At 48.8% G+C, this 13,992-nt stretch overlaps 1 protein-coding gene across 1 annotated transcript in view; it reads left to right on the forward strand.

The window, feature by feature from the left end:
- Positions 1-13,646, forward strand: part of LOC308307447 (titin-like) — a gene marked incomplete at both ends in the record, with an annotated part of 241,805 nt that extends 228,159 nt beyond the window's left edge. The window contains 11 exons of the mRNA XM_080752712.1: positions 31-299; positions 752-1,067; positions 1,664-1,969; positions 2,384-2,683; positions 3,107-3,682; positions 3,891-4,196; positions 4,371-4,753; positions 4,947-5,157; positions 5,564-11,527; positions 11,661-11,957; positions 13,354-13,646. Coding sequence (XP_080608838.1) covers positions 31-299; positions 752-1,067; positions 1,664-1,969; positions 2,384-2,683; positions 3,107-3,682; positions 3,891-4,196; positions 4,371-4,753; positions 4,947-5,157; positions 5,564-11,527; positions 11,661-11,957; positions 13,354-13,646 — 9,221 coding nt within the window. The remainder of the gene's footprint in view (positions 1-30; positions 300-751; positions 1,068-1,663; positions 1,970-2,383; positions 2,684-3,106; positions 3,683-3,890; positions 4,197-4,370; positions 4,754-4,946; positions 5,158-5,563; positions 11,528-11,660; positions 11,958-13,353) is intronic.
- Positions 13,647-13,992: the final 346 nt, after the last annotated feature.

Raw genomic sequence — 13,992 nt, forward strand, 5'->3', positions numbered from 1 at the left:
AACTCACCTGTTCTCTCATCTCCACCTTAGTCTATCCCGACTACGAACTGGAGACGGCATACGAGGAGGGCTACATTGTCAGACAGGGCGGAGTCATCCGTCTGGCTGTGCCCATCAAGGGCAAACCCTTCCCCACCTGCAAGTGGACCAAAGATGGCCGTGACATCTCTCACAGGGCCATGATCGCCACCCACGACGACCTGACCGAGCTGATCATCAAAGACGCACACAAAGACGACACGGGCACCTACGACCTGGTGCTGGAGAACAAATGTGGCAAAAAGGCCGTTTACATCAAGGTTAGTGCTTCAACTGGTCAGCTCTGTGAGCTTGTAGATTGTTTTAAGTTTCAAATAGCCGAAAAATGAAATAGAGCTTAAGTGTTTAACTGTTCCTCAATTTTCCCGGTGATCCCTCTTGGAACTCAAGGATGGGGTTACGCTGACCCCATTTTTAGTACCAGTGGTTTACATCACTGGTTCCCAAACACTGGAAATTTTGTTTTTAATTATTATTATTTCAAAACGTTTTCAAAAAACATTCTCCAAAAAGCTTTTCACGAATAAAAAAGGTAATGATTAATTAGTAGGAAATTTTATTAATAAAGAGGTAGTGAAAATAGCCGATATACAAGCTCACAACGTGGCGCCTTGTAGATCTGTTGTTTTCACTAGTTTGGGTCCCACTGATTTACATACTTCAATAGCTTAAATGCATTTCATTCATTTGAACATTATATTCCCACCACCAGGTGAAGGTGATCGGCCGCCCGGACGCTCCCGAGGGTCCTCTGGAGTTCGACGACATCCAGGCGCGCTCCGTCAGGGTGAGCTGGAGACCCCCGTCCGACGACGGCGGCTCCGACATCCTGGGCTACATCGTGGAACGGCGCGAGGTCCCCAAGGCCGCCTGGTGCACAGTGGACTGCAGAGTCACAGAGTCCTCGCTGGTGGTGAAGGGGCTGAAGGAGAACGTGGAGTACCACTTCAAGATCTCTGCCGAGAACCAGTTCGGCGTCAGCAGATCGCTGAAGTCCGACGAAGCCGTCATGCCAAAGACCCCGCTGTGTAAGACGTCACTTTTTGACCGCCACACTTTATTAGTTTTATTCATGGCCCATTCCCACTGGGCACGATAAAGATAAAAGAAATATCGTTCTCAATTGAAGTGGATGGCCACGCCGTGAACGCCAACATAATGATCGTTAACGATAATTATCGTTATCTTTATCTTTATTGCGCCCAGTGGGAATGGGCCTTTAGTGTGGATGTGGGTTTGACAAAGTCCCGTCGATATTTGGGTGATGTTCAACTTTTGTTGATGTTATTCATAGAAGTAGTAATAGGTGCATCTCAAAACATTTGAACAGTGTGGAAAAGGATTAGGAATGGATAAGAATATGTAAAGAACATGACACAAATGAATTAAGACATTTTATATTATTATTCTTATTCTTATTCTAATTATTGCGATTTAAGGAATTAATCCATTGCAGGTAGACTTGAGATATTTTGAGATACTGGATTTTTTTATTTTCATGAGCTCATCGAGAAAACAAAAGGCTTATATAGTAGCACACGGTATCTAGTTGTTGACTAATGAAATTATCCCCTTTGATTACCATTGGATCATAACAATGTGTACATTTTCTGCTTCCTTCCAGGCCCACCAGAACCTCCCGGCTACCCACCAGAGATCATGGACGTGACCAAGACCACCATCTCTCTGTCCTGGGCCCGGCCCAGAGACGACGGCGGCTCCAGGGTCACTGGCTACTTCGTGGAGAGGCGGGAGGTGTCCACGGAGAAGTGGGTGCGCCACAACAAGACCCACATCACCACCACCATGTACAATGTCACCGGACTCATCCCCGACGCAGAGTACACCTTCAGGGTGGTGGCTCAGAACGACATCGGAAAGAGTGAGCCCGGTCCAGCCTCGGACCCAGTGGTCTGCAAAGATCCATTCGGTGAGTGTTTTTTCTTTTTTTTATCTGAATGAAAGTCTTTGAACAATAATGACAATAAATAAACTCAGGTTGTTCTAATTGAGTGTATTAAGAAAAGGATAATTATTTCACTATAAATACTGTTCCTACGAAACAGTGTGGGCTCGCATGGAACACCATGTATGGGCACAAAGAGCTACCCTTTCACTGCTCCCCATTGGCCCTGCCTTTGTACTGTCAGTCAGTTTTTTTAGGACAATAAACTTGACACACCCCTTTTTTTTTTTTTTTTTTAGTTTTGGTATAACATACTGGTCTCGCCTTTCAGCGAGCCCACAGTTATTGAGAAAATATTTGTTTACTTTAACACTTTAAGCCATTGGTTTGTTCCAACCCTAAATCTCACATCTTTATTTGCTAATTTGTGTGTTCCAGACAAACCCAGCCAGCCAGGAGACATCGACATCATCTCCGTCACCAAGGACTGCATCACCATCCACTGGCAGAGGCCAGAGAGCGACGGAGGCAAGGAGATCCTGGGCTACTGGATAGAGTTCCGAGAGGCCGGAGAGAGCGCCTGGAAGAAATGCAACAAAGAGCGCTCGAAGGACCGCCAGTTCACCATGGGCGGGCTGATGGAGGCCACCGAGTACGAGTTCAGAATCTTCGCGCAGAATGAGACGGGCATGAGCAGACCTCGCAGGACAGCCATGGGCATCAAGACCAAGCTGAGCGGTGAGTTGACCTGCAGTCTGTGTACCTTTGAAGCCCATATTCTCTGTGAAAGTAGGCCAAAATGTGTTGAAAATAGCCGATCTACAGGCTCACAACGTTGTGGCACTTTGTGAGCTTATAGATCGAGTATTTTCAGCAAAGAGATTTGGTGAAGTATAAAAACAGAGGGACTCAACAATGTATGTAAGGTTTAAGTGGGTAAGCTTATCTTGATTTACATTTCTTTATCTATATCTATCTATATCTTTTATATTTTTAGATTCAAGTACTGCATGTGACCATAGCTTATATATATATATATATATATATATATATATATATATATATATATATATATATATTAGGGGGGAAAAAGCACTATTACAATATTAACGAAAAATAGAATAGCGGTAGAGTCTAAATCCTTTCCATACAAACCAACAGTCGGTGAGGCTCCAGCCCTGAAGGAGGACATCCAGGACGTCACCGCCAATCTGGGCGAGTCCGGTACGCTGACCTGCGCCATCATCGGCAGACCTCTGCCCGAAATCAAGTGGTACCGCTACGGCAAGGAGCTGATCCAGAGCCGCAAGTACAAGATGAGCTCCGACGGACGCAACCACTCGCTGTCCATCCTGTCGGACGAGCAGGAGGACGAGGGCGTCTACAGCTGCCGGGCCGTCAACGAGGCCGGCGAGGTGGAGACCAGCGGCAAGCTGCGCCTGCAGGCCGCCCCGGCCTTCCACGCCGGCTTTCCCCTGAAGGAGAAGTACTACGCCGGAGCGGGAACCAGTCTCAGGCTCCACGTAGTCTACATCGGGCGTCCCATCCCGCAGATCAAGTGGTTCTACGCCAAGAAGCCCCTCACCGCGTCGGACCAGGTGGTCATCGAGAACACGGAGAGCTACACTCACCTGGTGGTGAGGAACGCCCAGCGGGCCACCAACGCCGGCCGCTACAAGGTGCAGCTCAGCAACGTGTACGGAACCGTCGAAACCTCGCTGCGCGTCGAGATCCAAGGTGAAGACACATGCATCTGTGTGTGTGTGTGTGTGTGTGTGTGTGTGTGTGTGTGTGTGTGTGTGTGTGTGTGTGTGTGTGTGTGTGTGTGTTATGTATGTGTATATTATGTATATATAAAATAGCTTTCTGCATGTGGTCACATTACCTTCATAGAAAAACCTTTCACAAAGCCTAAACAATCCTTTATGTGTGTGTGTGTCTCTAGACAAGCCATGTATCCCAGAGGGCCCCATCATTGTGGATAAAATGCTCAAGAGCTCCGTCATCATCAGCTGGAAGCCTCCCAAGGACGATGGAGGCTCCATGATCACCAACTACATCGTGGAGAAGCGCGAGGCCAAGGAGGGCGAGCTGTGGCACCTGGTGTCCTCGTCCGTCTCCGGCAACACCTGCCGTGTGCCCAACCTGACTGAGCAGGCCGGCTACTACTTCAGAGTGTCTGCCCAGAACCAGTATGGAGTCAGCGAATCTCTGGAGATTCCCTCCGTTCTCATCATTAAGAGTCCATTCGGTTAGTGTTCACATTAGTTCTATTGGAGAGATGATGATGTATCAAATGTTTGCACAAGATATAGTGGAACAGTAATGCTCACTAGCTCCACTCAAATGCAACACAATTATGTAAAGAGCAAGACTTATATTGATGACGTGACTGATGTTCTGTTTAATTTCCGTCTATTTTCAGAAAAGCCTGACATTCCTCAGCAGCCGTTCATCACCAGTTCCACCAAGGATTCCTGCGTCGTGAGCTGGAAGCCACCGAGCAGCGACGGAGGAGCCAGGATCACCGGCTACTACCTGGAGAAACGCGAGAAGAAGCAGAACAAGTGGATGTCGGTCATCTCCAAGAAGATCGTGGAGACCACATACGAGGTCAAAGCCTTGCTGGAGGGCTTCGAGTACGAGTTCCGCGTCAAGTGCGAGAACATGGGCGGGGAGAGCGACTGGAGCGAGATCTCTGCGCCCATCATCCCCAAGTCAGAGCAGGCTCCTCGCGCTCCCGTCTTCAGGGAGGAGATCAGGAGCATGACTGTCAAATACCATGCCAACGCCACCTTCGTTACCAAGGTGAGTCGTCTTTACTGGGGCTCAAAAATACAGAATAAAAATAAATAATTAAAATGATTACAATAATGCTTGGGGCGAGTGGTAGGCCACTAGTGTGTGCACTAGTGTAGTGCAGTCTAAGCTGTTAAGTACTGTATGTTGAAAGGTCCAATCCAGGAAAAATGTGTTTTAACATTGTTCTTGTCATTCCAAGGTGGTGGGATATCCCCAGCCATTGGTGAAGTGGTATCGCAGCGGAAAGGAGCTGGCGGCTGACGGAACCAAGATCAAGGCCCAGGAGTTCAAGGGAGGCTACTACCAGCTGGTCATCACCAATGCTGACGAGAAGGACGTGACCTCTTACCAGATCAGAGCCACCAACCCTTCAGGATCTATCTCCACCACAGCTCAGCTGGAAGTGGAAGGTATGAAAGAATACAAATAACTATCATAATTCAATTCAATTCATTCAACTTTGATTTTGACGATTCTCAATGTGTATTTTCTATATTTGGTATAATTTCATATTTGTCTCTGAAACAACATGCTCAGTTTGATTTTTTATTTGCGTTTTCAACTTTTTCCACCTATGATTCAAATGACAAATAATAAAATGTGCGACCCACCCGAAAGAACACACACACGCACGCACGCACGCACACACACACACACACACACACAAAACCTCCCCACATCATGGTTTAAAACAATCCCGTCAACATATGAGACAAGAACGTGTTTAAGAGAGAAGTGGATTTGACATTCACATGGATTATGTCTCGTGGCACTTACAGTAACTCACTGTGGTCTTTCTCGAATTCTCTCTTCCAGTTCCTGCAAAGATCCATCTGCCACTAGAGCTCCAGGGCATGGGAGCGGTCAACGCCGTCCGTGGCCAGGTCGTCACCGTCAAGATCCCCATCACCGGCAAGCCAGAGCCAGCCATCACCTGGCAGAAGGGACAGGAGATCATCTCCAACACTTCCTACCACCAGGTCATCACCACGAGGTCCTTCACGTCCCTGGTCTTCCTGAAGGGAGTCCAAAGGAAGGACACTGGCTACTACAACATCACAGCCAAGAACAGGTTCGGATCGGACAAGCAGACCATTGAGATTGCGGTGGCCGACGTGCCCGATCCTCCCGTGAAAATCGCAATTGCCGAAATTGGCCGCGACTCCATCACTCTGGCCTGGGAAGCCCCCAGCTTTGACGGCGGAGTTCCCATTACCAAGTACATTGTGGAGAAATGCCCCACTAATGGTGATAGGTGGATCCGTGCCGGTCTCTCTGAAGTCTGCAGCTTCACCGTCCAGAACGTCTTTGGAAAGGCCAAGTACCAGTTCCGCGTCATTGCCGAGAACCAGTATGGCGTGAGCGAGCCTTCGAGTCCCACGGAAGCCATCACCACCAAGGAAGTCACGTCCATCCTCAGGAACTACGACGATGAAGTGGATGAGACCAGGGAGGTCACCAAGGAGGAGGCTCTATCCTACAAGGTGAAGGAGCTGTCCTCGAGATACGTCATCTCTGAGGAGCTGTCTCGCTGCCAGTTTGGAGTGGTCCACCGCTGTGTGGAGATCGAAACTAAGAAGACCTACATGGCCAAGTTCATTAAGGTCAAAGGAATGGACCGTGAGCTGGTCCTCAGGGAGATTGAGGCTCTTAACCTGGCTAGGCACCAGAATGTTATCTACCTGCATGAGTACTTCGAGAGCCTTGAGGAAATCATCCTGATCTTCGAGTTCATCTCAGGCGTAGACATCTTTGAGCGTCTCGGCACTGGTAGCTTCGAGCTCACAGAGCAGGAGATTGTCCGCTACCTGAGACAAGTCTGCTCTGCACTCCAGTTCATGCACAGCCATAACTTCGGCCACCTTGAAATCCGCCCTGACAACATTGTTTATACCACCAAGAGAAGCACTGAAGTGAAGATCATTGAGATGGGCCAGTCCAGGCTGCTGGTGCCCGGAGAAAACATCAGGTTGACTTTCTCAGCACCAGAGTACTACGCTCCTGAGGTTCACCGCAGTGACCTGATCACCACAGCCACTGACATGTGGTCTGTTGGTGTCATGGCTTATGTCCTACTCAGCGGCCTCAACCCCTTCGCAGCAGAGTCCACCACTAAGATGATTGAGAACATCTCTGCCTGTGAGTACGTCTTTGACAGCGAGGCCTTCAAGGACACCAGCCTGCTGGCCATGGACTTCATTGACAGACTGCTGGTTAAGGACAGAAAGCTCCGTATGACGGCTCAAGAGGCTCTTGATCACCCATGGTTGAAGATGAAGATTGAAAATGTCAGCAACAAGATCATTAAGACACTACGACACAGGAGGTACTACCAGACCTTGGTTAAGAAGACCGAGACTGTTGTCTCTGCAGCTCGTATTGCCTTTGGTGGTGCCTTCAAGAACCAGAGAAGCCTGGCCATCGGTAGAGCGAAGATTGGAACAGAGTTCCGCGGCCTGCGTGCTGGCCCAGTTATACACGGCTCAGCCGAAGAGGGCGGATATGTCCGATTCATGTGTAACATTTATAACTATGACAAGAGCACACAGGTGTCATGGTTCCTTGGCAACCGTCAACTACACCCAAGCCCCAAGTATGAGATTACCTATAGCAATGGTTTTGCCAGCATCTATGTGAAGGACATCCAGGAGTCTGATGATGGTGTTTACAGATGCAAGGTGATCAGTGATGACGGAGAGGACAGTGCCTACGGAGAGCTCTTCGTTGAGACAGTAAGGTGCATCAGGGAGTTCTACGTCAGCCGCTCTGTCAAGAAACTGAGGAAGAAGGTTGACAAGTCAAAGCTGTTGCAGAGGCCACCCGAGTTCACTCTGCCTCTCTATAACCGCAGTGCTTACATTGGAGAGGATGTGCGCTTTGGTGTCACTATCACCGTGCACCCTGAGCCCCTTGTGGCATGGCTGAAGAATGGCGAGAGAATCAAACCAGGTGAAAATGAAGGCAAATACACCTTCACCAGTGACAAGGGTCTATACCAACTGATGATCCACAACCTGGACATGAATGATGATGCTGAATACACCGTCATGGCCCACAACAAGTTTGGAGAGGACAGCTGCACTGCCCGTCTCACTGTGGCTCCTCATCCTGTGTCGGAGGACACCATGAGACCCATGTTCAAGCGCCTGTTGGCCAACGTTGAATGTGTGGAAGGAGACAGCGTCCGCTTTGATCTCCGGGTGTCGGGACTCCCCGCACCTACTCTGAAATGGGAGAAGGATGGCAAGCTACTTAAGATGAGTTCAAAGGTTGCGGTGGTCCAGGAAGATGCCGAATACCACGTGCTGCACATCAGAGAGACCTTACTGGAGGACTCAGGTGTGTACAAGGTCACTGCAACCAACGTTGCTGGCTCTATTACATGCAGCGCCACCCTGAAGGTGGACCGCCTTACTTACCACAGGAGAGAGTTCAAGAGTGAGGAGGAGAGACAGAGATACGTCCTGAAACAAATTGAGAAGACTAACAAGATGGCACAGCGTATTGCTGCCACAGAGGAGACGGTTCCACTGAACCCCACAGCCCTGGATGCTCTCAAATACGCTGCAGATGTCTACAAGCCTGCAGTGAGCACCAAGAACGTGGAGGGAGAGTTCGATATCACAGAGGAGAAATCAGAGACCAAGAAGTTGGAGGAAGAGAGGACGTTCTTTATGCCTTATGAGATTCCTGAACCTGTGGTGCACGATCCCAAAGCTCTGGACGAAGACCAAACTATCAAACAGTTTGTGCCTCTGTCAGACATGAAGTGGTACAAGAAGTTGAGAGACCAGTATGAGGTTCCTGAGAGAATGGAGAGGATTGTGCAGAAGAGACAGAGACGCATCCGCCTTTCCAGGTGGGAGCAGTTCTACGTCGTGCCCCTTCCCAGAATCACCGACCAGTATAGGCCAAGATGGCGCATTCCCAAAGTAAGCCTGGATGATCTGGAAACAGTCAGACCCGCCCGCCGCTCCCCATCTCCTGGAAGCGAGTCTATGGCATCGTTCAGATCCAGGAGGAGATCTCTGGGAGACCTGAGTGACGAGGAGCTGATGGTGCCCGTGGATGACTACCTGTCCATGAGGAGAACTGAGGAAGAGAAGATGATGCTGGAGGATGAACTAGAGCTGGGCTTCTCTGCCTCCCCTGTCGGCAGCCCTGTCCGGTATGAGCGGCGTGCTGCAGAGAAGGTGGAGAGAAGGCAGGTGGTTGAGGTCTCAGAGACAAAGAAGAAACGCACTTTATCTCAGTTTATGAGAAGAAGGAGGTCCTTGTCTCCAACATACATCGAGCTGATGCGTCCAGTCTCTGAGCTGATCAGACCAACACGTGCCCGGCCTGTGGAGGTGGAGGTAGAGGCAGTGGAGAGGAGGTCCCCCACCCCTGAGAGAACCCGTGCCCGCTCCCCCAGCCCCATCAGGTCTGTGGAGAGATCCTCTCGCTCTTCCTCCAGATTTGAGAGGACTGCCCGCTTTGACATCATGTCTCGTTATGAGGCCAGGAAGTCTGCTCTGAAGGCAGAGAGGACATACCAGGTGGTTAGCCAGACACCCTTCAGCCTGGACCACGCTCCCCGCATCACTGTCAGAATGCGCTCCCACCGTGTACCAACTGGCCAGGACACCAAATTTACCCTGAACGTCCAGGCCATGCCCGATGCCGAGATCACCTGGTACCACAACGGCGTTCAGATCTCTGAGGGCAGCAAATACGTCTTCACCAATATGTCTGGGGTCTTGTCCATTGCTATCCTGGATTGCCAAGCAGAGGACAGCGGCACCTACCGCTGCATGTGCATTAATGCCAAAGGAGAGGCCTCAGACTACGGCACCCTGGATGTGACCAAAGGAGAGTTCACCACCTTCTCATCCCGCCGCAAGGATGAGGACTCTGCAAAGGCATTTGTCCCTGAAATGACCAAAGTTGACCACTACCACCACACTCACTTCAAGGCTGGCTACTCATCAAAGACCGAGTTTGCCGTGGAGGAGACCAAAACGAAGCGGACAGAAACACATGAGACACGAGAGAGATACTCCTCTGCTGAGAGGTACGCCTCATCTGTTAAGTATGCCTCCGCTGAATACCTGTCCTCTGCTTCCTCCTATTCTGCCTCCTCTGAAAAGTTATCCCTGACCGAGAAACACAGCGTGTCTGAGGCTAAGGTGAAGTCATCCGCTGCCGTGAAGTCTACTCTCGCAGCGAGGATCCTCACCAAGCCCCAGTCTCTGGTCCTGTCCGAGGGAGAAACAGCCCGTTTCTCCTGCGACATTGATGGGGAGCCAGCACCAACTGTCACTTGGATGCGCGAAGGCAGATCTGTTGTAACCTCTCACCGCATCCAGGTCACCACCACCCAGTACAAGTCCAGCCTGGAGATATCATCTGTGACAATCTCTGATGAGGGTGACTACCTGCTGGTGGTGGAGAACTCAGAGGGCAGGCAGGAAGCTCACTTCACCCTGACCATTCACAGACCTGCTCCAAAAGAGGCGGGCAAGGTTTCAGTGAAGTCACCTGAGCCTTCAGTCACATCACCTGCTCCCTCTGTAACTTCTCCAGTGCCCAGTGTCAAATCACCCGAACCTTCAATCAAATCGCCTACTCCAAGTGTAAAGTCACCTGCACCGAGTAGTGTAGCATCTCCTGTTCCGAGTGTGAAGTCACCTACACCAAGTGTGACATCTCCCGCTCCAAGCGTGAAATCACCTGAACCAGGAGTGAAGTCTCCTGAGCCATCTGTGACCTCTCCTGTACCCAGCATCAAATCTCCAGGAGTGAAGTCTCCTGAGCTATCTGTGACTTCTCCTGCACCCAGTATCAAATCTCCAGGAGTGAAGTCTCCTGAGCCATCTGTGACTTCTCCTGCACCCAGCATCAAATCTCCAGGGGTGAAGTCTCCTGAGCCATCTGTGACCTCTCCTGCACCCAGCATCAAATCTCCAGGGGTGAAGTCTCCTGAGCTATCTGTGACCTCTCCTGCACCCAGTATCAAATCTCCAGGAGTGAAGTCTCCAGAGCCATCTGTGACTTCTCCTGCACCCAGTATCAAATCACCAACTCCAGGCATCAAATCCCCAACTCCCAGTGTGAAGTCCCCTGAGCCTGAAGGACTCAAGACACCCAAGGGTCTTAAGTCTCCTGAACCTATTGCTTCTCCTCCCAGAGTCAAGTCCCCTGAACCTGAGGGAATCAAATCCCCCAGGGGGCTCAAATCACCAGAGCCTGCAGGACTTAAATCACCACGAGGACTCAAGTCCCCAGAACCCATTGGCGTCAAGACGCCAAAAGGTGTCAAGTCACCAGAACCAGCCGGAATTGCTGGACTCAGGGGTCTGAAATCCCCTGGTCTGAAATCCCCTGAGCCCGAGGGAATTAAGTCACCCCCGAGGATGAAGTCGCCTCCCCCCATCATGTCGCCCAAGAGGGTCAAATCCCCAATTTCCAAACCTCCCAAGGTGCTGAGCCAGATGACCGCCGAGGCTTCAGAGGACACCGTGAGAATGTCATGTGTGTGTGAGAGCAGTGTGAGGGAGGTGACATGGTACGTCAACGGACGAAGGCTGTCCCAGAGCAGCCGATTTGAAATGCATTACTCTGAGGGCTCCTGCAGCCTGGTGATCCACGACCTGGCGGACAGCGACCAGGGAGAATACACCTGTGAGATGACAGCAGAGGGAGGAGTCTCCAAATCCTCCTTCTCCTTCACTGGCCAGGCCTTCCAGTCCATTCGCATGAAGGTCACAGCGTACCAAGAGCAGAAAGTGGCACTTAAAGGTAAGAGACTTGCTTTAAAACAGAAAACAGCTTTGTATTTTTAGATAACTAGACTAAGCCAAACCATTAAAGAGAACTGCCAAACTCTGTTATGGAGGTCCTCTTAATCCTCTCTTCCTCTTCTCTACTCCAGGATCGATGATGATGAGCCAGAAGGAGTCATCATCATCATCATCCATGATGATGAAGAAAGAAATCCACACCATGGAGGAGAGCTCCTCCGCCTTTTCCTCCACCTCCTCCTCCGCCCAGCAAGCCATGATGTCCTCCATGATGGAGTCCAGCTCCTTCAGTAGCATGGCGGCTGAGATGAAGTTTGAGACAATGTCCATGTCCAGCATGTCCTCCATGACCTCTGAGACGTACGCCATGAGCTCCAGCAGCCATGAGACATCTGCACTCATGGAGGGCTCCACCTTCAGATCAATCAGTAAGTTATTTTAAGATTAACTTCACGATGAAAGAGACTTCATACAGGAGTCTAAACATCAACTGTTATTAGTTACTTTACCTTATATCTGATGTATGAACACCTTTGCAATGATTTATAAGTACTTTCATATTGGGTTCCGGTTGATTGGTTTACATTTCCATAGCCACACAGTGGTTTGTGAGTGTTTGTGTGTGCGCCATCATATTTTCCAATCTTGGGAACCCATCGACAAAAGAAAAAACAGCGCACTCTGCTGTTGTTTTCCTTTGCTCTGAATCTCTCTGACTTGAGAGATTACATATTTTCTAAGGCTGTCAATTGATTACGCGATTAATCGCAAATTTGTCATCTGTTCAAAATCTACCTTAAACAGATATTAATAGTCATATCAACATGGGAGTAGATAAATACTTGCTTTATGCAAATGCATCATGTTTATTATTATTATTGTTATAATGACAAATACTGTCCAGAATCTTCAAGTGGGCCTAACAAACATATAACAACTTGAGAAAATATGTGTTTCCATTTAATAGTGACAGATTTAATAGTGAAAGGACCACCGCTCATCTGCCAATAGATTTAGGTGAGGTGCTGGATGCCTGAAGAAGTTCTATGACCTAAAGCTTGCACTTTATATAACTGAAAATAAAAACTTGATTTTGCAAAGTTTTGAGTGTACTGAGGCTGAGGCTCCCTTACATTTTTCATTAGGACAGATTTTAAATCTGTCCTAATAAACAAACCTTTATACTTGGCATTTAATCACTCAAACCCCAGCATCCCTATTCTGTGGGGACATTCACTAAAAATAGACAATCTACAAGCTCATCACAAGATGCGTTGTGAGCTTGTAGATTGGCTATTTTTGGTGAGTTTGTATATGGAACAATAACTCAAGTACAGTTCAACTCAGCCTGAGTTGCACTCGGTGCCACGCTGTGAGCTTGTATATCTGCTATGAGTTGCACTGTTACTGTACTTGAGCTTTTTAAAACAGTTTGATGCTTTGAGCTTTGTAAAACACTCTGGTGGCTCGTTGGAGGAGATTTGTGGCACAATAGGCATATGCCACGTTCCCTGGCCGTTGCGATCTGTTGCGTGCACTGTCGGTGCTGACTATATTTTTCAATGACGCGGAGGCAGACAAGCACAGACATGTTTCAGGGCTACGTTAGCCTGAAACAGGAGGGTCGATATGACATGACCGTCATGCGCCCAGTCTCCAGTGAGCCCAGCTGTGGTTGTCTGCTGCAAAATCTCCGCCGATTTGTCTGTCTGACTGTCTTATTGTACATACAAGCCCTGCTGTAGCCGCATCTCACACTGTTGTCAGTGCTGCTCAGTGCATTCCCTTCCTTATTTTCTAACATACCTTGTGTTGAATTTCCAGGCTGTGCACCCAGGATCGAAGCCCTGCCTGAAGACATCAGCATCGAGACGGGCAAAGTCCTGACAGTCACCTGTGCCTTCTCTGGAGACGCCAGAAACATTGAGTGGGTCCGGTCTGGTAAACGCATAGAGGTGACGCCTGGCGGACGCTTCCACATCGAGACCCAAGAGGACCTGACCACCCTCATTATCACGGGCGTGAAGCAGGAGGACGCTGGAGCCTACACCCTTAAACTGTCCAACGAGCTGGGATCCGACTCAGCCACTGTTTCCATTAGTATTCGATCAATGTAAAAAAGAAAAATGTATCGTCTAATCTCGACCCCTTCCCCTTTTCCCTACTTCCACAACTTTTTATTTATTAATTAAGCAAGCTAATCTTACTTGACAAAGACATGGATTTCTATTCTTGTAAATATGAACTATTTTTATACCAAACTTGACATTAATTTATGCCAAACTAGACTAAAGTCTAAAGTTGTTATAAAATGTGCCATATTGGATAAATATGACTTAGGATTTTTGATCCATTTTTCTGTGACATGTACATAATGTATATAGCCGAATTTAACGGTTATGGGAAATGTATGAATTGTTATTTATGACAATATTAACTGAAACAAAAGGAGAAAGTTTCGCA

The sequence above is a fragment of the Nannobrachium achirus genome, assembly GCF_963921795.1.
Source record: "Nannobrachium achirus genome assembly, chromosome: 22".
Lineage (NCBI taxonomy): Eukaryota > Metazoa > Chordata > Actinopteri > Myctophiformes > Myctophidae > Nannobrachium > Nannobrachium achirus.